Source organism: Lonchura striata, chromosome 10, assembly GCF_046129695.1.
Source record: "Lonchura striata isolate bLonStr1 chromosome 10, bLonStr1.mat, whole genome shotgun sequence".
Lineage (NCBI taxonomy): Eukaryota > Metazoa > Chordata > Aves > Passeriformes > Estrildidae > Lonchura > Lonchura striata.
This window is the reverse complement of record NC_134612.1, coordinates 23,660,958-23,684,073: the sequence shown is the minus strand read 5'-3', so window position 1 is coordinate 23,684,073 and position 23,116 is coordinate 23,660,958. Positions and strand designations below refer to the sequence as shown.

The 23,116-nt window shown below is 42.3% G+C and overlaps 1 protein-coding gene across 1 annotated transcript in view; it reads left to right on the top strand.

The window, feature by feature from the left end:
* The window catches only part of LOC110480370 (uncharacterized), a 197,460-nt gene that overhangs the window by 99,853 nt on the left and 74,491 nt on the right, over nt 1-23,116 (top strand). Inside the window, exon 5 of the mRNA XM_077785741.1 lies at nt 4,808-4,930. Coding sequence (XP_077641867.1) covers nt 4,808-4,930 — 123 coding nt within the window. The remainder of the gene's footprint in view (nt 1-4,807; nt 4,931-23,116) is intronic.

Below are 23,116 nucleotides of genomic sequence, written 5' to 3'. Positions count from 1 at the left end.
TGGCTGCCTTCAATAAGTAAAGTTATTGCTCTTATACAGCAGATAAATACAGAAATCTTGGAAAATGGGTTTTAAACGCTGTGTGGCAGTTATGAGATTCCTTTTGTTATCTTAAAAATTAGTCTTTATATTAATGAATATGGCATTCAACTTGTTGTATGGGGAAAATAAAACTACCTTAACCTGTAGGCAGTGAGTTAACTGCTGTGTTCCATGGATCTAAACATAAAAACTTGCCAAAATTAGATGGTCTTTCACTTCATGGTTTTCCTGCTGCAGAGCTGAGCCCCTGCTCATTGCAGGTGCTTTCTCCTTGCCCATCTCTGGCCAGTCCTGTGCCCAGGGCAGGTTTAGTCCCTCACTGGCTTCCAGAGATGCTGAACTGAGCTCCAGGTGCAGCCCTGCAGAGCTGCAGCCCTCACCAGCAGCTCAGTGGAGAGACTTCTGCCCAAATGCCAGCACATATTTCTGCTTTTCACACTGATTTCTCTTCATCTGCTTTCTACTTTTGAGAGCGAGTGATAGAGCAGGTCACTGCTGCTAGATTTCAAGCTGGAATTACCAATGAAAACCACTTTGTCCACTGTCTGCTTTTACATAAAACCTTCATTTCTTTGTAGAAATCTGAAATTGCTTACATTTTCATAAAAACTTGATGAAGGGCTGTTTTCCCTGGAGCTGAGCATGTGTGACATTTTCAGATGGAATAGCATTAACAAGAACAGAGAAATGAAGGGATTGGAATTGTCCTTCTCCATTTAGTATGTAGCTTCTAGGCAGGGTTAATTGGGCAAAGGTGATTAGCTTCATGAAAAAAAAAGGGATGTTCCCATCCATATCAAGTATTTTATAAGCTTTTTGGAGAAAAGACACCTTTTCACATAGTTCTGTCTATTATACCACAAGTGCAGGGAGTGTGGGACATGGGCACATGTCAACAATACATATTTTAACATACTACTGGATTTAAAATACATTGTGTATTTTTTTCCCACACATATACACTAGACAGATCATATATAAAGTTAATATCAAGTTAATCTAGATGCAAGGTGTTTTCAATTATTTTTCCTATGGCAAGATTGAAGGCTCACATCCAGTATGTCCCATGGATAATGTTTTTGTGTTGCAACATTGGCTCTATAAATAAATGTGAAAGAGTGCTGTAGCAAACATCACTTTTTTTTTTTTTGAAGTGCCTACAGCATGTCATTACAGATAGATTGATAGGCCTGATAACATTGAACTTTTGTCAGACCTAACGTGGCAGACTTGTTACGTGTCAGAAATTTTCTGTCATTTTGCTCACTATTCAAAAGGCAAAATATATTTGCGACCTTGAGTGACATTGAATATGGAAAGCAGACAGAAATTTATCATTTGACAGGATTGTTTTTGTTGAGTTTGTTTTGATTTTCCTTCTTTTCTTTTTTTTTCCAATGGCAAAACTGTAATTGGATTTTAAAATCCTGACTACTCTCTTCTAGGAATATGGAACAGCTGATTGTGGCTTGTAAAAGCTCTATGACCCGGCCTTTTACAAATGTAAACCACATTCTTTATTACTTCACATTCTGATCATTTATTTTTGTGCTTCTTTGGGCTGAGGCAACATCTGACCTTTATTATGGAGTTGCAGAAAACAGCTTGGCAGGGAGCAGGCAGTGGGGAAGGTCTTGAACAGGAGACAGGAGAGCAAAGGATGCAGATGCTTAGAGAGCAAATTTTCATCATATTAGGGCTAAAACTGGTGAGATTTATTCCTACTCAGTATATTCCTTCTAATGTGATTGCTCTCTAATAAAGCTGTATCAAAAAAGCTTTTCTTAGTGTCTTAACTCAGAAACTAAATCACAGTTTATTTTATAATGATCAGTTTTAAAGAAGGTGTTTGTTTTAAAGACACATGGAGATGGAAAGTCAAGTTTTCTGAATATAGCAGAAGAAGTGGTGGGTTTCTGGTGTAAAAAGCAGCGAAGAAAGGGCATGAAAATATGTCATCAGAAGATGAAAACAAATATTAAGGCAGAGACAAGGAAATCCTGGACAGAGCATTAAGAAGGTAGGCTTAGAAGGAGGAGGAAATGAGGTTTTCAGTCATGCAGCACCAATAGCTGGACCACAGCATTTTATGCTGAACAAGGAAGGAAAATATTTTTAATTGCTAACAGGAACACTCTGAAATCAAAGGAGAAGCTTCCTATGTATTAGCATGCAACAGCACTATACACTTCCGAATGGATTATACCCTGGTGAAATCAAGGGGATAATAATGAGCTCCTCAGCTAGAAAGGTTTTCTTCCAATAATTTGGTTCAAAATATAGACACTGGTGTTAATAAATCGGGCTGTATATCCTAGACCACCTCGCCCAGTCAATATTTTACACCAGGAGGTCACGTAGCACTGTGGGCGCTAAAAAATAAAGCAGTTCTTCCCTCAATTTCGTTTAAATAATGAAAAGAGCAAGGAGATTTTATTAGTTTTCATCCTGTCAGTATGAACAGAAGTGGAAGCTGCGGAGCTGGGTTGTTTTGTGGCTCGCTGCTGTTTGTCACCACGAGGCACAGCGAGCAAACCCCTCGGAAGCGGCCGCGCGGCGCCGAGCGCTCGCGTGCCTCCTCCCAGAGCTTGGAGGAACACGTCCAAAATCTGCCTCCTGTCATATGTTCTCCCCATCTCTCGCCGAGGAGAAGCGAGCAGACGCGCGTTGTTATTTTGGTGCCGTTTGTTTTTGGAGAGGAGGAGGGGAGGGGAGTGTTTTTCTGCTGGAAAAGTTTCTGTTTGAATCGCGTTCCCGTGAAGTGGAGAAGAGCCTCGTTGGCTTCAAGCGAGTTAGGAATTGGTTTGTTGTGTAGCTCTGGGATAACTGAATTTTGTTTTATTTCTTTATAGCCTGCCAGTGTTTTTCCAGTATCGCTGAGGACAAAGAAATTATCATTTTGTCGGTCATTGCATTGAATCTAAAGCTGTAGAGAAATGAGGTGGTTTTAGAGGGTTTGTGCCTTTTCAGCTACACTTCAGCAAAAGTTGGTGTTTCATGATACACTTTTCCTTTAGCTTTTTAATAGTCTGAAACCTCCTCAAAAATTTCTTTTAACCTGTGGCTTTTCGCCAGGATCAGAAATGAACCAGTCAAGTGAGACTTGAGCTCATCAAAGAACTAACAAACCTTGGTCAATCTTAGTGAAACCCTTTAACACCGAAGGGTTGCAGTCGAAAGGCTCTCACCTCTCTTGCATGAATGTGAAATTCTTTTTTTGATTATTTTTTCTTTGCAAACTAATTAAATGGTTTTTTTTAAAGCCTCATTCCTCCCTTTGGGATGAGGAGTGCCACTAATACGAAGTAACTGCCTGTGGTTTTTACAGTCATGATGATGCTTATCTTCTGCTGCTCAATCCTCCTCCTCCTGGCTTTCCTGCTGTCTCACCTGAGAGCAATGTGAGCTCTCTCCCAGTGCCAAAGGCATATCAAATTTGTCACCAGCACCCTCAGCCTGGGCTTTGAGGAGGTGGCATGTCCCTCAGCCCCGTCTCTGCCACCAAGGCAGATCAAGACATTTGCCCAAAAATTAAAGCCAAGCTCCCCAGAGCCCATTATTCTCACACAGGTCCATTCCTGCTTACCCTTGCACTGCTGGGCTTGGGTGTATGTGGGACATGAACACTTCAGAGAGCAAAGTGAGTGAGAAGGAATTTCCCAAGTTCACTGTGCATGGAATCAGTGCAGCAAATACCTGCTGGGCTTGTTACGTTTACCATCCTCTTTGAACAAATTTTCTATTTTGGAAATCACCTCCATACTGTTTGTTGTTTCTGCTCCTGCTCAGCAGAGCAGCACTGCTGGCCTGGTGGTTTCTATCATATTTCTTTGAAATTTCATATGTAGGATGTTTAAGTAGGTATGTAAGGGAAGGTCTTTGCTATTGATTTATTTCTCTGCCACTAGCTGTCTATTTACATTTTTTTTTTTCATTTAGTCCTTTAATGCTCTTCATTTGTAATGTGTAAAGTTCTATTTTGCATACAGGAAAACACCAGCTCACAAGGTGAATAAGTCATGTGTGTAGATAACAGCACCTGACAGAAAGCAGGACCATAATTGATTTAAAATCCTACCATCTTTCAGAGGTTTCTTATCTCTGCCACTGCTTCTAGAAGCAACCTAATACCCAAGTGAGGCTGCTGGAAATAACTGTGTAGAGGTTGTTCCAGAGGTGGAAGTTGGTGAGCTGGGTAGAGCCTGAAGCTGGTGTCAGGTAGGCTCTGCACTCATCTGTTTAGAAAAGGAGGAGGAAAATCCCACCCCTGCAACTCTTGAAATTACAGAATATTTCAGGTTGAAAAGACCTTTAAGACCATTGAGTCCAACCATTAACCCAGCACTGCCAAGCCCCTGCACTAAACCATGTTCCCATGTGCCACATCCACTAATGGTTGGGTTTGAGGATCTTAGAGGTGTTTTCCAACAGTAATGATTCTATGATATCTGTCTTTTAAATCCCTCTAGGGATGGTGACTCCACCACTTCCCTGGGCACCCTTTTCCAGTGCTAGGCAATCCTTCCAATGAAGAAATGCTTTGTGGTACCAAATCTAAACCTCCCCTGGCACAGCCTGGCTGAGCGGAGGGGCTCAGCAGCGTGGCCCGGGAGTCGCTGATCCGGGGGTTGCTTCAGGGTCCCGAGCTGGTCATCTCAGAAACTTTCTCACTTTTTCACATCAGTCAGACACGACTGCCCCCAGATCTTCAGGTGCTGTGGTCGGTGCCCTCTCTTCACTGGTTGCTTGTGCTTCCTCCTGGCAGATGTCAACGAGTGCAGCACGGGGAACGGCGGCTGCCACGACCGCTGCTGTAACACCATCGGCAGCTACCACTGCAAGTGCCCAGCTGGCCAGAGGCTGGGGGAAGATGGAAAATCCTGTGCAGGTAATGCTTTGTGCCTTGTCTCACTGCTAGGAAGGAATCAGACTTAGGAAGGGGAAGGAAATGGTGGCTTTTATGTGGAGCCGGCTGGAGAGCGTGTGCTCAGAGTTGTCGAGAGCGCAGATCTTCTCATGTCTGGATTATGAAGATGTAACTGTAAGAACACTTCAAAGGGTTGGGGTTTTGTTTTGTTTTGTTGAAAAAAATGTTATCACTTAACCTGGATTGGCTGTGCCATGTTCTGATTATGGGATTTCCGTCATCAGTTGAAAAACTTGAAGAAAGTGTATACACTTGATAATATTTCATCTGTCTCTTAAGCAAAATGGTTCTTATCAGAAAATACACATACATTTTCATATTTCAATCACAATTCCACAGCTAGAGATTAACTGAATAAAAAAGGATTTAAAACCACATGCTATGTAAACCCATTTGTCTTTTTCCTAAGGGAAATTTAAGTCTAGTTAGTGCATTAGAGGGTAAAATTCGTTCTTATGCAAAAACTTATGTTAGAACACATAATGAATTATGGTCAGACTTCCTAAAGGCTCACTGGCAAGCAGAGTGGGTGTAAACAAGTCCAGGTGATGTGTTGACCTACAGTCACTACATTTTGTGCAGCATCAGGGGTTGCAGAAAGTCAGGTGTGAGGTACCCAGGGTGTGCTGTGCTGCAGGCCCAGGCAGTTCCTTCTTCCTGAGCTCTTCTCTGACCCAGGTAACAGGGATGTGCTGCCACATCACCTGGTGTGCTCTGCTGTGGGCCTGGATTGGACCTCCCCTGCTTTTCAGTGCTGCAGTGAATGCATCAGTGATGATTTTTTTTTCATCTCAGGGTAGCTTTTCATGACCTGTATTAATATCTTCTCAAAAGAAACTGTGTTCTCTGACTTTTCCCATTGCACAGTGTCTCACAAATTCCCTTCTTCCAAGATTTCATTTTACCATTTCCAGCTACTTTTAAAGGTTTGTATAAAGCACTGTATTTCTTGTCTGTGGTCATATGATTTATCCTAACTTAAAAATTCATTTGGCTGCACTGCTTTTTTCACTAAAAGACAATAGAATTATTTTTTATGACAGCCTGTCAGTTGAGATCCACCTTGACAGTGAATATAAGCTGTAGATAGTTATGTTATTTTGATTGAAGTAATTAATTATGGTCCTCCATGTTTTCATTTTGGCCTTTGGAGAGCTCAACCCAGGGTATATCATTTATGATTCACAGATCCCTGCTACTTCACCTCTCTTGCCTCTTTGGGAGACTGACTGGCAAGATGCCCATGGGCCAGTGCACAGGTCTGTGCTTTGATGACTACTTGCTGCTTTCAGTGCATAAAAGTTCACCACACCCCCAGGTTTTTGAAAGCAGGAGTCCTACTCATCATAATCCTTAGCATGCAAGAGCAATTTTTCTTTTACACTAGTCTTATTTTAATAAGTTAGTCAAATTAGTGTTCCTTCTGCACAATTCAGTTCTTACAATACACTTTAAATTCAAGCTTTTGGACAGTCTTTAAAATCTCAAACAGAGCTTAAGGTATTTGATTTTTGTACTATGTTCTATCTGACCAGGAATTGCAGGGGAATATATTATTAGCTGTTTTAAGGCCATTTTTTTTTTTTAATCTTCAGGCAAAAATGGAAAAATACAATGAACTGGAAGCAAGTCATACAACAGAGTGAATGTGATAGTGTCACTAAATACACCTGAACTTCTGCAGAGGTGACAATGGCAGAATTTGGCTGTACTGACCTGCAAGGAGGCCAGCTTCAGCCAACTTCTGGCCATCAGGTGTTGCAATATGAGTAATTTAGTGGCTGGTTACTACTTGAGGGGAAAGTGAGCTCTCAAACAAAACTGTGAGTGCTGCTGAAATCCTTCCAGGGCGTGAACTGTGGTTTTATTAATGCCCCTGCATTGCTCAAAGGAGTCATTTTTGCAGACAAGAGTAAAACAGCTCCTCATTCAGGTTAACCAGTGGTTTTGGAGGAATAAAGTTTATTGTTGTTCTGGATTGTTCCATTCTTTCTGCCTTTATAGCATCATTGTGCTTTATGTTACCCCTTAGTCTAAACTCAGGCATTAAATAGATGTTCACTATTGTTCTGCTCCCATTATTTGTCTCGTGGTTGGTTTTATTTCACTGGTGCCTGCAATGATCGATCAGTGTACGGGGTTTTTTTATAAGCCAAGGTACAAATAAGGTGTATTGTTAGAAAAGCAGCATGGAAGTAGCACAGATCTTATTCAGCGAGTCATTATTACTGGAAAGATTGATCGTGTTTTTCAGAAACAAAGTAGAGCGTCCTTCTGACAAAAGGGAAAGTTCTTTCTGTCAGGAAAGAACTGTTGGGGTTTTTTAAATATTTTTTTAGCCATTTGTAGCTGCTTAATGCTAAGGAAGGGAAAGTGGATAAAAATTCACTAACAAACAGCGTACTGAAGTGCAATGCTGTTTTAATCAAGCATTGCTGGAGGTTTGAGGGCAATTTTTTTTGGAGACACAAAGGCCTAATTTCACAGCTTGAGAGAGCTGATAGTGCTCAACTTCTCCACCTTCTTGGGTGTCAGAGGTGTGTGCAAGACACAAGGCTCCATGAATATGCACCAGAAAACAGCACAAAATAAGTGGGATCATCTTAAAATAGTTGTTGCAAGCAGCTTTGATTAAACCTCCTTCTTGAGTGATTCTGTGGCTGGTTGGACCCACATGGGGAAGGGGATTGGGCAGCACAGAGCCATGCTGTGGGGTCTGTCCTCATTCCAAGGGCTGTAGGGATATTTCCTGGCTATTTGTAGGGATCTTTTGTGGCTCTTTGGGGGTTCTTATGGCAGGAAATGTCATTCAGAGTTAAGCAGTTTGTAAGGTCTTACTTCATTTTGGTGAGGAATACTCGTATGGAGAGGCAAGCTGTGGTGAGCTGGAGGCTTGTGCATCTCTATAGAAATGCCAGCCAGAGCAGTGACCTGATTAGCCTTTCAAAACTAATTATCTCCATGTTGTACTGCAGCTTTCACTCTCCAGCCTTCATGCTCACAACTTCAGTTTGCTTCTCTGACAGAGAAATATTTCCTGGCAGCTCCTGGCGCAGGCATTTCAGATTGTGACAGAAAGCTCCTGCTTCCCTCCCGCTCCTCGTGTGCCTGATGGAAGTGAATGATGAGACAGGATTTGGCTTTAAATCGCTGCACAAATAATGTGACAAATTAATATTTGACATTTACCAGTGTAGGACTGTCAGGCTGATGCTGTGCCCTGTGCATCCGTGTGCTGTTCCTGAGGAAGCCCGGGCAGGGGCTGTGGGTTTGCTCAGAAAGGTGTGACCTGGTCTGAGGAAGGGAGAGGAGATGGGTGTGTGCCCAATGCCTCCTTGTTTGTGGAGCAGAGGCACCACTGTGTCAGGGAGACAGGCTGTGAAATGCAGAGATATCCTCATTTCATATTTTATTCTGATGCGAAGCAGTTCTACTCGAGCATCGCAAAATGCAGAAATGGTATTTTCTGAGCATAAATACCATTTAAAATGGTATTTTAAATGGTAATTTTAAAGCTCAGTTGTTGGCACAAGTCCAGATCTGTAAGGGATGCTGAAGCTACAGCTACAAAAGCGTGTTTTCACACATGAATAAGCTGCAGAAGTCAAGTAGAAAAAGGTCGTGGCCTTATGTTAACCTTCTTTGGTAAACTGTCATTTCTTATTTATATTATTGTGCTCTCATCTGTCAAGGCAACTGCAGGAACTTAGAGACAAGTGAAGTCCTGTGATTAACTGTTGATGAGACAGAGCTCCTGTTTGGTTAATTAGAGTGATATTGCAATGGCTGTAGCCCCCTCCCTGGGGGTTTCAGTCAAACCTCGGAGCTCTGGCAGCTTTCCAGACCTTTGCCAGGGGGACTTTGGGAGCAGCTGCCCCCAGAGCCAGAGTGTGACTGTGCCAGGGCCACCACTGGTCACCCCAGAAATGGAGAAATGGAGGGGTCACTGCTGGAGCCTGGTCCCAGGGCAGGGGGGAACTCTGCAAACACTGTTTGTTGCCTTGGAAGAGTTAATGGTGGGCTAAAAGGGACATGTCTGAGAGCAAGAAAGTGTTTATTAATATGGTGACAGCATTTATTAAGTTAATAAGGTCTGAAACACAACTTACTCTTGTCTAATTCTGGTTTTATTGGAGAGAACAAATGCTAATTCTGCATTGGGGCTGTTTTCCCTGCCCAGCAAATCAATGTATAGGTGTCTGCCATGTCCTGTGATTAAAAACTGAAGGACAGAATACCATGCACTTGGAGGGAAATGCCAAGGCATTTTTAATTATATTTATTTATTTTTTATTAGAACAGGAGAAAATAGTCTACTGGAAGCATTCAGGATGCTTTTGCATGATCTTCACTCTAACAGTTGCACTTGATTCCACACACATTGTTGGCAGGCCATGACACTGAGGTACTTATTGCCAGGAACACTTCAGCAGAAGGAGAACAAGGAGAATATATTTTACAAATATCAAACAGTACCAGTTCTTATTCCAGATGTAGCAAGTACCAGACCAGCTGAGCTCAAATCTTACAGCACTCAAGTGAAGTCACTCTTAGATGAGGTGAAGCCACCCAACCCTCTTCATCTTCCTCTATTTCAAGACCTTGTCTTGAGACAAGGAAATAAATGCAGTTGCAGGATTTTTTTCACAATTATCTAATTATTTGTAAGTGAATTACTCTCTCCACCTAATATTTGCCTCCTAGAGTGAGGGGAATAGACAATTCCACCTCTTCACCTTATCAGACCATGGGTGGAACATCTTGATAACTGAGGCATTTCAGGATATTGGAATTTTACAGCAATTCTAAAAAGAAGAGAAAAGAATAGGCAAAAGAAAAAGACTTATGAGAGGAGAGAAGGTAAGGCCTAATTTCTGATTTTTCCAAATGTGTTTTTAGTGGCTCTCAGGTATCCTGGGACTTTAGTTTGAGGTTTTAGAGCTAAGTCAGATAATTTCAAGTATTTATGTTTCAAAGTATAAAAAACTCACAGTAATCCGCCAGGGCAGGTGGAGAGTAAGCATTTTCTTCTCTGTTAGTTTATACATCCAGAATACTGGTAAATATCTTATATTTAAAGTGAATTCAACAAGAAGCAATATCTGTTTTTGCATTTAAGTATTAATTATGATTGCTCCTACCTGTCAAATCATTATTTTTAGTCATGAGTAAAAAGCTTAATAACTGCTTTTGATTTCAGATCCCAGTTGGTAATAACAAAAAAAAAAAAAAAACAGTTCCCCTACTTCTCTTATAGAGGGAACTGTATTAAGTGAGATTAAGGATTAATTGTGCATTATAAACACTGTTTGGCAGTCAGACTTCTGTGGTTTTCTGGAGACTGCTGGATTTAGGCAGGACTGTGTGGTTTTTGTGCATGGCTGCAGAGAAGCTCCGGGCAGAAACTGCTGGAGATATTTTACATTTGCAAACCTGATGGGGAATCCAATTTTATTTCTACTCCCAAGTCATTCTTTCGGAATTCTCAATTTCAAGCATTTCTCTGAGAAAAAACGATGGCTGGAGGTTCCTCTGACCTCCCTCGTGCTCTCCCTGGGATCAATAGCTGCATGGAGCTGTTACACTCTCCCAGGCAAATTGTGTCATCTGTCTGCATTTGTCTATTCCTGGTAGTTCTGCAGCAAAAAAAGCCCTCCAAATTAGTAGCAAAAATGACAACATGGTCGTAGTAAGGGTAACACTGACTTCAGCTGATTGGAGTTTTAAAATTAATTTGTGCTGATTCCTGGCTAGCCCAAGCAGGCAGGAGCCTGAGCTGAATTTCGGGGGCTTGTTCCAGGCTGGCAGTGGCTTGGTCTGGGCAACGTTGCTTTCTGTGAGCCCTCCCCAGCAAGAACCACCCAGGTACACAAACCTTCTCAATCTTATTTGAATACATCGAATACTAAACTCAGCAAATCCCAAATTTTGTGTCTGTTTCTCTTCAGTCAGGGAAGGGACACGTTACTCAGGCCAGAAGAGACACTTCCCACCTGTTTCACAGTATTTCTGTGTCGAGAAGAGCATCTGATGCTCTGATAATTGATTTATTGCTGAATTTTAATTGCCCTGCTTTAGTTTGTTCCCAATTCCTGCTTGGCTGTTGCTGAAGGCTCCCCGCTCCTCCCTCCCACACCGAACAAAGGCGGCTGCGAGCTGAACCACCCAGATTCTCACATCTGCCATCCCTCGGGGTAGACAGGCTCACAGTTATGACAGCTCCCTCCAAAGTGAGCGCTGCCACTGGAGGCTCAGCTCGTTTATCCTGGTACGTGTTCCCATCCATCGGGGCTGAGAACAGGCTGAGTCAGTTTGCAGTCACTTTTTAAGTAGGAGTTTTATGCGCACCAGTTGGGTCAAGGGTATTGTTATCCTAATCCAAGGCTCCAAAGCAACAGTTGAAAAAGTCCTACCCAAAAGCCCTTGACTTTTGGGGAAGACTGGGCCTACTTATATTTCAAGGATTCAATGATTATTTCCAGATAATCTTGGTAAATCTGTTTTTCTCTACGGAGCTTGTTTTTTGGTGCCTAGATTTTTGCCTTTGAACGCTTAATTCAGCTGCAACATTTTAATAACAGCCTTTTGCATAAACAAACCGTGGGCCTGGCAGTTTAATTCTCAGTTTTTGTCAGGACTCCGCAGGGTTAGGTGCAGTGCAGCTTGTCACCGTGTCGCACATTCCCAGCGTCTCAGAAAGCACAGCACTGCTCGTACCCCGGGGAAAACTGGCACCTTTTCCCTTTGCATTCCAGTTATCAGGTGAATTATTGGTCCCTGATCTGAAGGGGAAGGCTCGTTTCTGGGTGTCACAGCACACGCAGAGCCCCATCTCCACGGCGCTGCCGTACGGCGCTCGCGGCTCCCCGTGCGCCACAGCTGATCACAGACCCGGCACAGGGATTGCTCCCCAGCCTTCCAGCTACCTCCTCTTCCTCCAGCTCCACCAGCTGGAAGCAAACATGGAGCAGGGACCTCAACTTGCCATCATCCTTGGGGAGGAATGTTGCCAGAGCTCACCCTAGTTCGGGGGTGGCTCCAAGTGGTGGAAAAATCTCTCCTCCAACCTGTGCTTTCAAAGAAAAGCTCAGAAGTCTTCTGTTGTTTGTCTCAAGGCATATTGGAACTCAAAATGTCCCTCAGACATTTTTGGAGGTTCCAGGCCCTGGTTGGAGGCATTTGAGACCCTGGTGGACAGCTGGAAACAGCTGTGATTTTGGGTTTGAGCCATGGAATGAGTTACCGACTTTGAAGGTGGAACAAGCAGTCACAAAAGGTTAGATATTAGAGTAGAAGTAGTTACAAAGTAGAGGGGAGAATTTTTTAGTATTGTACAGGGGGGTTTTAACACCTGTACAGAGGGGTTTTTACTGACCAAATCGCAGTAGCCAGAGAAGACAATCTTTTAGATAACTTGCAATAAACTGCATTGAGACTGAACTACAAGAGGCTGCAGAGATTTTCTTTGGAAGCACGGGTTGGAGGAGAGATTTTTCCACCACACGGAACCCCTGAACCAGGCTGGGGTTTTGACAAAGGCAGTTTATTGCAAGTTATCTCAAAGTTTTTCTCCTTGAGCTGCTGTGGTTTGCTCAGAGCTCAGGCAGAGGCACACACACACCCTGACATCCTCTCTGACTCCGACTGCTTCTTCTCTCCCCGCCCAGGGCTGCTGCTGTCTTTTATATGGTAAATTATGTGTTACATGGTTACAGTTTTCCCCAATGCCCATTACCTATATTAAATGGTGATTTTCTATCTTTTATATGGTACATTACATGTTACATGTTTACAGTTTTTCCCCAATGCCTATTACCTATATTAAATGGTGCTTTTCTACTCTAAACCAATCTGTGAGTGCCAACATCACAAGAACATGGAGGTAAGGAAGGAGAAAGAGGGAGGACAGGGCAGGCCCAGATCCCAAATCCATCTTAAAACTTCTGACCCCCATGTACAAAAGTAAAAACCCCCCTGTACAGCACTCAGAAATTCTTCCCTTTACTTTGTGACTACTTCTACTCTAATATCTAAACTTCTGTGACTTCTTGTTCTTCCTGCAAGGCTGGTAAATCATTCCATGGTTCAAATCCAAAATCACAGCTGTTTCCAGCTGCCTGCCAGGGTCTCAAATGCTTCTGAGCTGGGCCCGGAACATCCAAAAATGTCTGAGGGACATTTTGAGTTCTGACAGAATGTCCTTCAGGTCGTGGGATGTGTAGGGACAGCGATTGTCACCCCCTCTGTGGTTCCTCTGTGAGTGACTCCAGGTATTGCTGTTGTGACTTCGTGCTCACAACAAAGTTGGGCGTGGGCAAAAAAAAACCCAAAAAACTGACCTGGAGAGTTTTCTTTGTCCACACCACTTGATGCATAAAGCTGTATTGATCAGCTTTTGATAGTGGGAACATTTAAAGTTCAGAAATATTGCAGTGTTTGCCGTATTACTCAGGGACTTAATGCTTTTAATTAACCGAGGAGCTATGAATAGTTAGATGAAAAGCATTATAGAACTATATGAAAAGGCTGTTATTGTCCAGATGAAAGATAATATTTGGAAATAATGTGACAAAAAATGATAGACTGCAGCACAAATATGTTTTGAAATATTTCTAGAGCTCTGATTAGTTTATATTAGCTAGTTTTTTGCATTTATGACTACATCTGAAAGGCAGGTTATAGAGAATGTTAACATTCCAGTAGGCTGATTGACAATAATTAGTTTATTTTGAAGGAAAGGAAAGAAGCATAGTATTGTTGGAGCTGACTAATGTGAATTAAAAGCCAGGTAATCTTTTCTGCAATTACAGAGATACAATGATTGCTGTTATCAGAGAAGAAAATCCACTCGTACTTTTAAGAATCATTGTGTAGGAAGAGCTTTGCAAGCCTGAAATTGAAGCACTGGTCATGGTCTCCAAAATTACACTTAGTAGTAATTTTATGCAGAAGCAAGACTTCTGAATACTTAAATTATAGCTTGTTTGTAGCAAGGTATTTACCAGCAAATACAGGCATCTTATAAACAGCACATGAGTCATCTTGGTGTTCATTTCGAGCACATCGAAAATGCAAATTGCAGCTGAATTATTCTTGTGTGGAGAGGCGAGGTTTAGAAAAACCTTAAATTCCTACTTTAAATGGAAGTTGTGAGAGGAAAAATGTGCACATTTGCCTTTCAGAGGAGGGTATTGTGCAGCGTGGCTACAGCTTTCTCTGTAGCTTTGCCTACAGGCTGTGTAAACAAGAACTGACGGCAGGTACGGGGACAGGAAAGAGCACAGCTCCTGAGTGGTGTTTGTGTTCCTCTTTGGGAGCATTTAATACTGTTCTTCACCTGGACACCTAATAGAACAACCTTTTTTTTTTTAATTTTTATTATTATTGAAACGCCTGTGGATTTTATGAGCCATCTGATACAACCTTAAAAAAGCTTTAAAACAATTTGTGATAAAATCTAAAGCAAACAGAAACCCGTCAGCTTCTCTGTTCAAAGCCTTGGCCCAAAGGAAGCGATCCAGACATGACTGTCAGCGAGATAGCAACTGCTGGGAGAGCTACACTGCGTTATTAAAAGATCAGTAGTTTGATCAACATCATATTGGATTACTCAGACTTCAATTACAGGAGTACCTGAGGGCTTTAGCTGGGATATATTAGAAGAACAACTTGAAGTGAACCTGCTGTTGTTGCACGCTGGCTCTGTGAAAAGCCCACCTGAGAACCTTGTGAACAGTTCCTGTCCCAAAAGGGATTCAGTGTCAGCCAAGGAGTTCAGAAACAGCTAATAAAAGTGGAGCAATCAACTGGTTCATTTGATGTGGATTTTAATCTGGGGAAGAGGAAGAAAAAAGGAAGGAAAATAAATTCTTCCGTGCCTGGTGGCATTATTCATACAAAGACAGGGTGAGAGTGTTGGGGTGGTTCAGGCTGGAGATGAGAAGTGTCCGGGGAGAACTCAGAGCCCTTCCAATGCCTAAAGGGGCTCCAAGAGAGCTGGAGAGGGACTTGCAACAAAAGCATGGAGTGATAAGAGAGAGGGAAGTGTCTTCAAGCTGACAGTGGGCAGGTTTAGATCAGATGCTGAGAAGAAATTCTTCCCTGTGAGGATTGTGATGCAGTGACACAAGTTCACCAGAGAATTGGTGGCCTGTACCTGGAAGAGTTCAAAGTTGGACAGGTCTTGGAGCAGCCTGGGCTAGAGGAAGGTGTCCCTGCCCGTGGCAAGGGAATTAGAACTGGTAGTTCTTCAAGGTCCCTTCCCACCCAAACCATTCTGTGATGGATGATTAGGATCCAGCTCTGGAAGTTGGCATGGATAGGTTTGGGGTGTGTTCATGTCACTTCTCTCTTCTCCTGCTGGAATCTCTGCAGAGTCACATGTGATTTATGTCATAAGGGAAGCACAGCAACAAAACCTGTGTAAAATGCTGTCTTTGGATGCCTGGCATTTATGTCTTAAATTGTCCTGGGGCTGGGATGGCTCCAGTGGGGGATCAGCGCTTGTGGTGGCACCTGAAGAGGCACCCATGAATGATGGCTGTAGAGCAGTGCCAGGAGCCAGCTGTGACACAGGGACTGGAGGCTGTGCTGTGGGCTCAGCTTTAGAGGGGCAGAGGTGGAGCTTGGTGGCTGAATGGAGCCTGTGCCCTCCCTGTCACAAATCACATCTGTATTTCCAGCCAGCACAGCACACGTCCTGCAAGCTGGAAACACCACGTTATGAAGGTGTTTGCATGATTGTAATTTTCTTGTGCATGTTTTACCTGCTGTGTGTGGAAAACACATTTCTCTGCATTCTGCTGTAGCAGACACAGATCTCAGCAAGTGTGCATTAATATTGCTGCTAGCAAAATCCAGGTGTTCTCATCACATCAGGCATTTCTCTTTTTATTCCACAGCTACTCTTGCAAACTGCCATATCCTGCCGAGAGAAGCTGCTGATGGCCCAACATATAAACCTCCTGAATGCAGCTCAGAACTGAGTCCTCACAAGGAGTCTGGGCTGTATCTTTCTGTCACTTATTAAGTGCAGCCCCTTGTAGAGATCCTCTCCTCCTTTGCCACCCTCCCACCTCACAGCAGGGCCCAACTGGATTGTGCTGAGGAGCTGTATTTAAAAATTGAGAGACCTATAACAAATATTCTCTCTGCTGTTCCGCCCCACATCAGAAAATCTTGCAGGAGCATTGCAGTAGCTGATGATACTGGTGATCTCAAAGTCTTTGTCCTAAGCAGAAATCACCTAAAATTTTGTTATTTGTCTTTAAAAGGTTCCCTCCCAACTTCCCTGTTTACAGCTGGTACGTTTGCCTCTTTTCTGCTGGAAACAGTGGTATGAATGAGGCTGGGTTTGGTTTATTTAGGAGCCTAAGTTACCCTTTCATCTGGTTTGTCATTCTTCAGCTTGTACTCCCTGGTTATTTCATGTGGCCATTCACTTATCCTGGCACAGTTCTTGACTGAGAGTTTCTGTCCATATGTGTGGGTTTCATGTTGATGGGATTTGGGGCCGCTTAGAGGGTGCAGTTGCCAAAATATCTATTAGTCTAACCCCACTGTAGGGGCTGGTAACCCTATCAACTCTTCCTTTTTGGCTTTTCTTTGCTGAGATGCTGTGTACTACACCAAGATCCTAAAAATGATCATTCTTTTTTTTTTGTTTTAAATACTTAGAGTGGAGAAAAACATACCGAACTGCTTTGTGAAAAGATGGAAAAATGTATTTCTACACAGCTGTGTGAAAACATCACAGTGTTGTCTGAGGTCTGCCTGTGAAATTGTCATGTTCATTCTTTTAACTCTATAACCTGGTTTTCTTGCAAATTGTCTGGTTTCAATAATTGCTTAAAGTGTGTGTGTATATGTGTGTGTGTATATATATATATGTATGTATGTATGTATATATGTCTCTCTATATTTAATGAAGAATTCCTTGAAACTCTAATTAGGGCTGCTTGACTCCAAAGCAGTTTACATATCACAGGCTTACACAGCTATCAAACAGATGCTTTTCCTTTTTTTTCATTCAGCTGACATTTTCATTTTCTCTGCATATTTTGAGCACTGAGCAGTGATGTGTTTTGACTCCTGAGGCTACAGATGATATCAAAATGAGGATTAGAAATGAAGCTTTACCTGTCAATTAAGTTGTTAAGCTTGTCCTCCACAGTGTCTACACTTTGAAATGGCCTGTTTATTGAATTTGAAATAGTTTTCACTCTTGACTTTGTTTAAATTGAATGGACAGTTCTAATTATAATCTTCAGGGTTTTCATCTGCAGCATATGGTTTGCATTTAGAGCTGTGGATGAGGGGGCTTTTGGATGTTTATTGAGCTAAACCACTGTTAAATATCTCATGAGAGAGTGGCATGTCAGGCATGGAGAGTAAGCAGAAGTGGGCAGTGCAAATATTGGCCAATTTTCTCTTTTCTCATCACTCTGTCCAGGAGATCTTCTGGGGGACAGCTGAGAAATGAACAGTGGTGGCAGGGCCAGGCATTGGGAGCAACAAGTCACCACTGTGAGTGGCTGGCAGTCTTACCTTGAAAGGAAAGGAAAAATGAAAGGGGAAAGGAAAGGAAAGGAAAGGAAAGGAAAGGAAAGGAAAGGAAAGGAAAGGAAAGGAAAGGAAAGGAAAGGAAAGGAAAGGAAAGGAAAGGAAAGGAAAGGAAAGGAAAGGAAAGGAAAGGAAAGGAAAGGAAAGGAAAGGAAAGGAAAGGAAAGGAAAGGAAAGGAAAGGAAAGGAAAGGAAAGGAAAGGAAAGGAAAGGAAAGGAAAGGAAAGGAAAGGAAAGGAAAGGAAAGGAAAGGAAAGGAAAGGAAAGGAAAGGAAAGGAAAGGAAAGGAAAGGAAAGGAAAGGAAAGGAAAGGAAAGGAAAGGAAAGGGAGAAAGGGAAAGGAAGAGGCTCTGCCATACCAAGTTCAAATTCCATGAATTCAAATTACCAGGATCTGTATCAGGTCACTGTTGTTCTTTCCAGTTACCTGTGGCCCCCACTAAAAGGGTTGCATGGTATCTCATGACAATTTATTCATCTCTACTCCCCAGTAAGGCCAGTGACAGACCAGGAAATGAAATCCAGGTCTCTTAGACTTGATGGGGTGGATTGTCCCTTGCAGTGCTCACAGAAGGCTTCTCCCCAAAAGCAGCTCCTGTCATTCCTGCTCCATGGATCTGTCAGAAATGCCATACTTTGGAGATGCCTCTGTCCTTTTCCCTTGAAAACAGGCATCAGGAAATGCATCTGCTTTCAGATCTGAACATAAATATTTATTACCTAACACAAGGTCCCACTGATGACTCTGCTGTTCAGCGTTTCACAGCTCTGTGGTTTCCATCCTTTGGAGTTTTCTGTGTAGAGAGAGAGAAGCCAGAAGGAGAGAAGTGAAACCTGGCCTAGGCAAAGCTGGAAGTCCTTAAAACTACCTGGGAAGGCATCTGAGGTGTAGGGCAAGGTGCCAGCTGCAGGGTAGAAGATTCCTCTCCACAATGGACCAAAGCTCCAGGAGGAGATCTGGAGGACAGACTGACAGACAGTGAACCTGGTACAAGAAGCTGTGGTGGTCTAATGCCATTATTTACCTTCCCCTCCCCATTTTCAAGGGCAGGTAAATAATCAGATCACTTGTAAAGCCTCTTTCTGTGCCTGCAGGATGGCTGCTGGTAGAAGTGGCTTTGTCCTTAATCCTGGCTGAAGGAATGTAGTAGAAAACTGGCTGCTCCAGCAAGGGTTATTGTAAATGCAGGTGAACCCAATGGGAAGAAATGACAATATCTGACTCAATTCAGAAGGCTGAGTTATTTCTTTATTATAACTATGCTAAAATATATTAATATACTATATAAAAGGAGGATATTAAAGTTACATACTACTTTCTTTGACTATAACTCTAACACAACTTGTGACCTTCTCTCGAGGATCTTGACACAGGTAGATTAGATTAGCTATTAGGCTTAAACAATCTTTACTAGAATTTAATTAAGCACTCACTCCAGGTAAATAATTCTCCAAACACATTCCACCTAGGAAAAACAAAGAGCAGAAATAGAAATTGTTTTCTCTTTCATTTCTCTATGAAGAATTTTGAGAAGGAGAGAAATGTGCTTGCCACAAAGGGTCCTCCTCCATTGTGAAATCGGTTTGCAGGGACTAAATTGGGTGAGGAATCATTAACCTTGCCTTTTAACCAGTCTCTTAGCAGCCATGAGGTGCTCCTCTTGGTTTGCAGGAGCCATTGCATGAGTTAATCCTGTTGGAGCAGCCTTGCCTGGGACACCTGGGGGGGTGAGGAACGTGAGGAAGCTGCAGGTCGGGGCTGGAGCAGACAATGATGCTCCTCTAATCCATGGCAGGGGCCAGCAAAGGGCAGAACAAATAGCTGAGGAGCAAAAATAAAAGCCTGGGAGCACTAACAGTTCAAAATGACCCAGCTGGCTCTGCAGGAGCACATTTATCTATGCTGAAAGCTGTTTCGTGGAGGTGTTTTAACACCAGGTTCTAAGAAACCACTCAAAGGAGCTTGTAGCATATTTGTGGTGTTTTGTGGAGCACTAAAAAAAAGCCCCAGACCAGGAGTTTTGCAGTTCAAAACTTCCCAGCCACCCAAAACTGCTCTTCTCAATCTTTGCTGCTCAGCTTGGTTCCGTGAAAAAGAAATAAGTTTTTTGTTAATATGAACTGATTTCTTTTTTTTTTGTTTGTTTGTTTATTTTAATTTTAGGCTTTGTTTTGGACCAGACTTCAAACCTCTATTTTCCTTCCTAGAGTTAATACCAATGTAAAACTCCTTTCATTGTGGAAAAGATGGCCAAATATTTTTATAGCACCAGGAGTTTCAAACTCCTTCCAATCAAATTTTCAGACCCTGAAAATCATTTTAGTGTTAGTAAAAGAAGAGAGATCCTTTTCAAAACTTCTGCTGCAAGAGCAAATTATGTCATGCTCTGTAGCGAGTGCATTTGTGAGGGGATTCACACTGGTTGTCAAATTTTGGACATTTCTGCGCTTGAGACTTGAGCAGTTCTGTGATTTAAAGGAAGCTGTGAGTTGAATCTGTTATAAATTTACAGACTTACAGTAACAGGGGCTTATTTTAAGTTTTACTTTATAGAATATGTTCTGACTTTTGTGATCAGCTTAAGAATGTCTGGGAACCAAGCCTGTTTCCCTTCCTTCCCATGAGTACATAATTTATTTAATTGAAAAACACACTAAATAATGTGTAAAATCCACCATGTAATTAGTGGGGAAAGACCATATGATATTTTCACTTCATAACTTTTGTGAGGTTTAAACAGCCTTTGGAATATAGAAAAGAGAGTAGTAACAGTGTAGTTACAAATAACAGAAGGCAAAGAACTGTCGTGCATCTTTGTTGATTTAAAATATCACATTAAATAGCAAACAATCGGTTTTCTTATCAGATGTACAAAATGATCTGCAGCTGAAGAGTCTGGGGGAGCTGGTTGGGGCCAGGGAGGGGTGAGCCAGATTGTTGGAACTTATTTCCAAATCTGTGTTGGAGTTGAACAGTTTATCCACTTGTGATAATTTTAAATAGAGCCTCCTAAGGTTTCTTGTTGTGGTACTTTACTTAAGATCCAGTCTTCCCTCTTTCTCTGTCACCATCATTCCTGGCTGATCCTCACAATATTTTTTGGGGACCAGGGGTCTACAGAGCTCCCTGTGTAAAGAGGGGTCAAACCCTGATTTTAGTGAATTTTAAGGTAATGATGCAAAGACTAGACCATTTCTTTAGTTTCTCTTTTCTGGTCTGGATTTTTAAAATAAATAATCATTGTAATTATTTTTAATTATAACCTGAATTTAAAACCATCAGCATAAGCCATTCCCTAAGTAAATACAAGTAGGGGTTTGTGTTTCCCTGCTTCTGCTGGTCTCATCCTTTCTGCAGCAAGCTGGGGGATTGTGGTGGCTGGAAAGAGGAAATGTTTATGTGTCATTCATTCCTGTTTTATGTTGTATTTCTTAGGCATTTAATAAAAAGGGTGTAATTATGCTTTCATGAAAGTCATTTGGGCCAAATCCACAGATGGGGAGGTGGGGGTTTGGGTGTGCAGGTGCCAGCAAGGACCCAGAATGGGTTCTCACATTCTGCCAGCTGAGCAGAAACCATGCCATCCATATGGAAAAACACCATATTCTGGTGCTTGTGGGGTGGCTGATGCTCACAACTCTTTGGTCTCTGCCTCTCCATGTTGCTCTCTGCAAGTGAAGAGATTTTGCTGAAAACTAATTAATAATTAAATAAAACCTTGAAATCATATGACCACTGAGGTTGGAAAAGACCTTCAAGATCAAGTCCAGCAGTCAGCCCAGCACCACCAGTGTGTTCACCATTAAACCACGTCCAGGGATGGTGACTCCATCCTGCTCCAATGCTTTACGACCCCTTCCAGGACAAAATCTCTTGTAAATGGTGAGGTTGGGACTGTCCAGTTCTGGTTTCTTTCTCCATCAGTATCTGGGCATTAGGAAGAGGAAGTTTTTTGTCTGCTTATCTCTCAGAAAATACTGACTCTGGACAGTTCTCAGTCTGCAAATTTTAATAGTCAAGGGAGGGAAAGGTTGTTCATTTGTCACCCTCAAGAAATGCCACTGGCTGGGGGAAGCTCCTTGATAGGCAAACCTTGCTGTCACTCTGTGTCACACAGAGCTTCTGGCAGTGTCCTCCTCAGTGAGAATGTCATCCCTGGGATACCTTTGGCACATCATCTCTCCTCCATTCATGATTCTCAAAATGGAGGCTTATTATCTTGTTTTTATTTCTTTTTTTTTTTTTTTTTTTTTTTGGAGTTCAGTTCTGTATCTTGTTTGCATTTCTTAGTGGTCTAAAAAGCAAAGCTTTCTGTTGGTAGAGAACTGATCTGGCAGGATCTTGCTTTTTTTTCTTCCTTTTAAAAAACCATGAATGCAGGTTGACTAATTATCCATATTTATTACTGCTCTCTGTATTTTTGAGGAACTGATTGATCATAGCTGTTCCTGAGCATTTTAATAATGATATGAAAAAAGCTGCTAATGTGACGATCCTGAATTCCAAACAAGCAGCCACACAGCTCTGCACTGAAACAGGCTGGGCAGGGCAAATGGACTTTTATCAATGTGGTCAATCAAATCAATTAGGGATCAGCCTCCTTGGTAATTAGCAGGGCCCTCAGTCAGAGGTGTGGAGGATTTCACAACCTGGAACTCCACCTGTAGGATCTGCCCTTGGAAAGGGCACGGTGCTGGCAGTGGATTGGGCATTTGTACATCACATCCTCTTTTATTGTGTTTGGAACTAGAGGTGTTGGGATGGAGGAAAGGTCAGACCAAGTGCACAGCCCTCAGGGGCATGAAGAGCTAAAGAAGATGTGGTTAAAATATTTTACATCTTGGGAACACCCAGATGGTTTGTATGACTGAGTATTAGGTAATTGCTGATGAAAGGTGATTAAACAAGGACACAGGAAGGTACAGAAGTGGGGAACCCCCCTGTAAAGCATCTCTGAAATGTTCTGAAGGTGAGAAGGAGAACATCCACACAGCACCTCTGCTTTGTTCACCCAGCAGTGTCATCTCCTTGGCAAGACAGCCTGGGGACAGCACACAGCTCTCATTTTCCTTCTTGTCTCCAGGAATTGCTCTCCCTCTGTCTTGTGGGGATGCAGTTTCTTTCATCACAGTCTGACTTGTGATAAGCAGACCATAAGTGCCTTGAAATTCAGGTTATTCAGATAAGCATCCTGGGTTGTAACTATAGAAATTCGAGCAGGAAGGTGTTCCAGTATGATCTGCTCCAGAAACTAATCCAAATTTAATCACAGGTACAGATACAATCTCCCATAATCCTGTGATGCTCTAGAATTGCTGTGGAAGGGCTTTATATTTCAAGAATGCTTTTAAATATTTTTTTATACATCTGTTATTCTAGAATAATTTCCTCTTTCTATAGCTATTCCCAAGTGGGAAAAAAAAAATCACCACTTGTGTACCTACGACAGCAGAAGTTGTTGCTTTGCTGCTATGTGTGTCCTTTACTAGTACAGCAATTTAAATGTGAAAGTCCAAATAGTTTAGGCTTTTAAAACTTCCAAACGCAGTTCAGGCATTTAGATCAGTGTCTGCTTTGCAGACTGC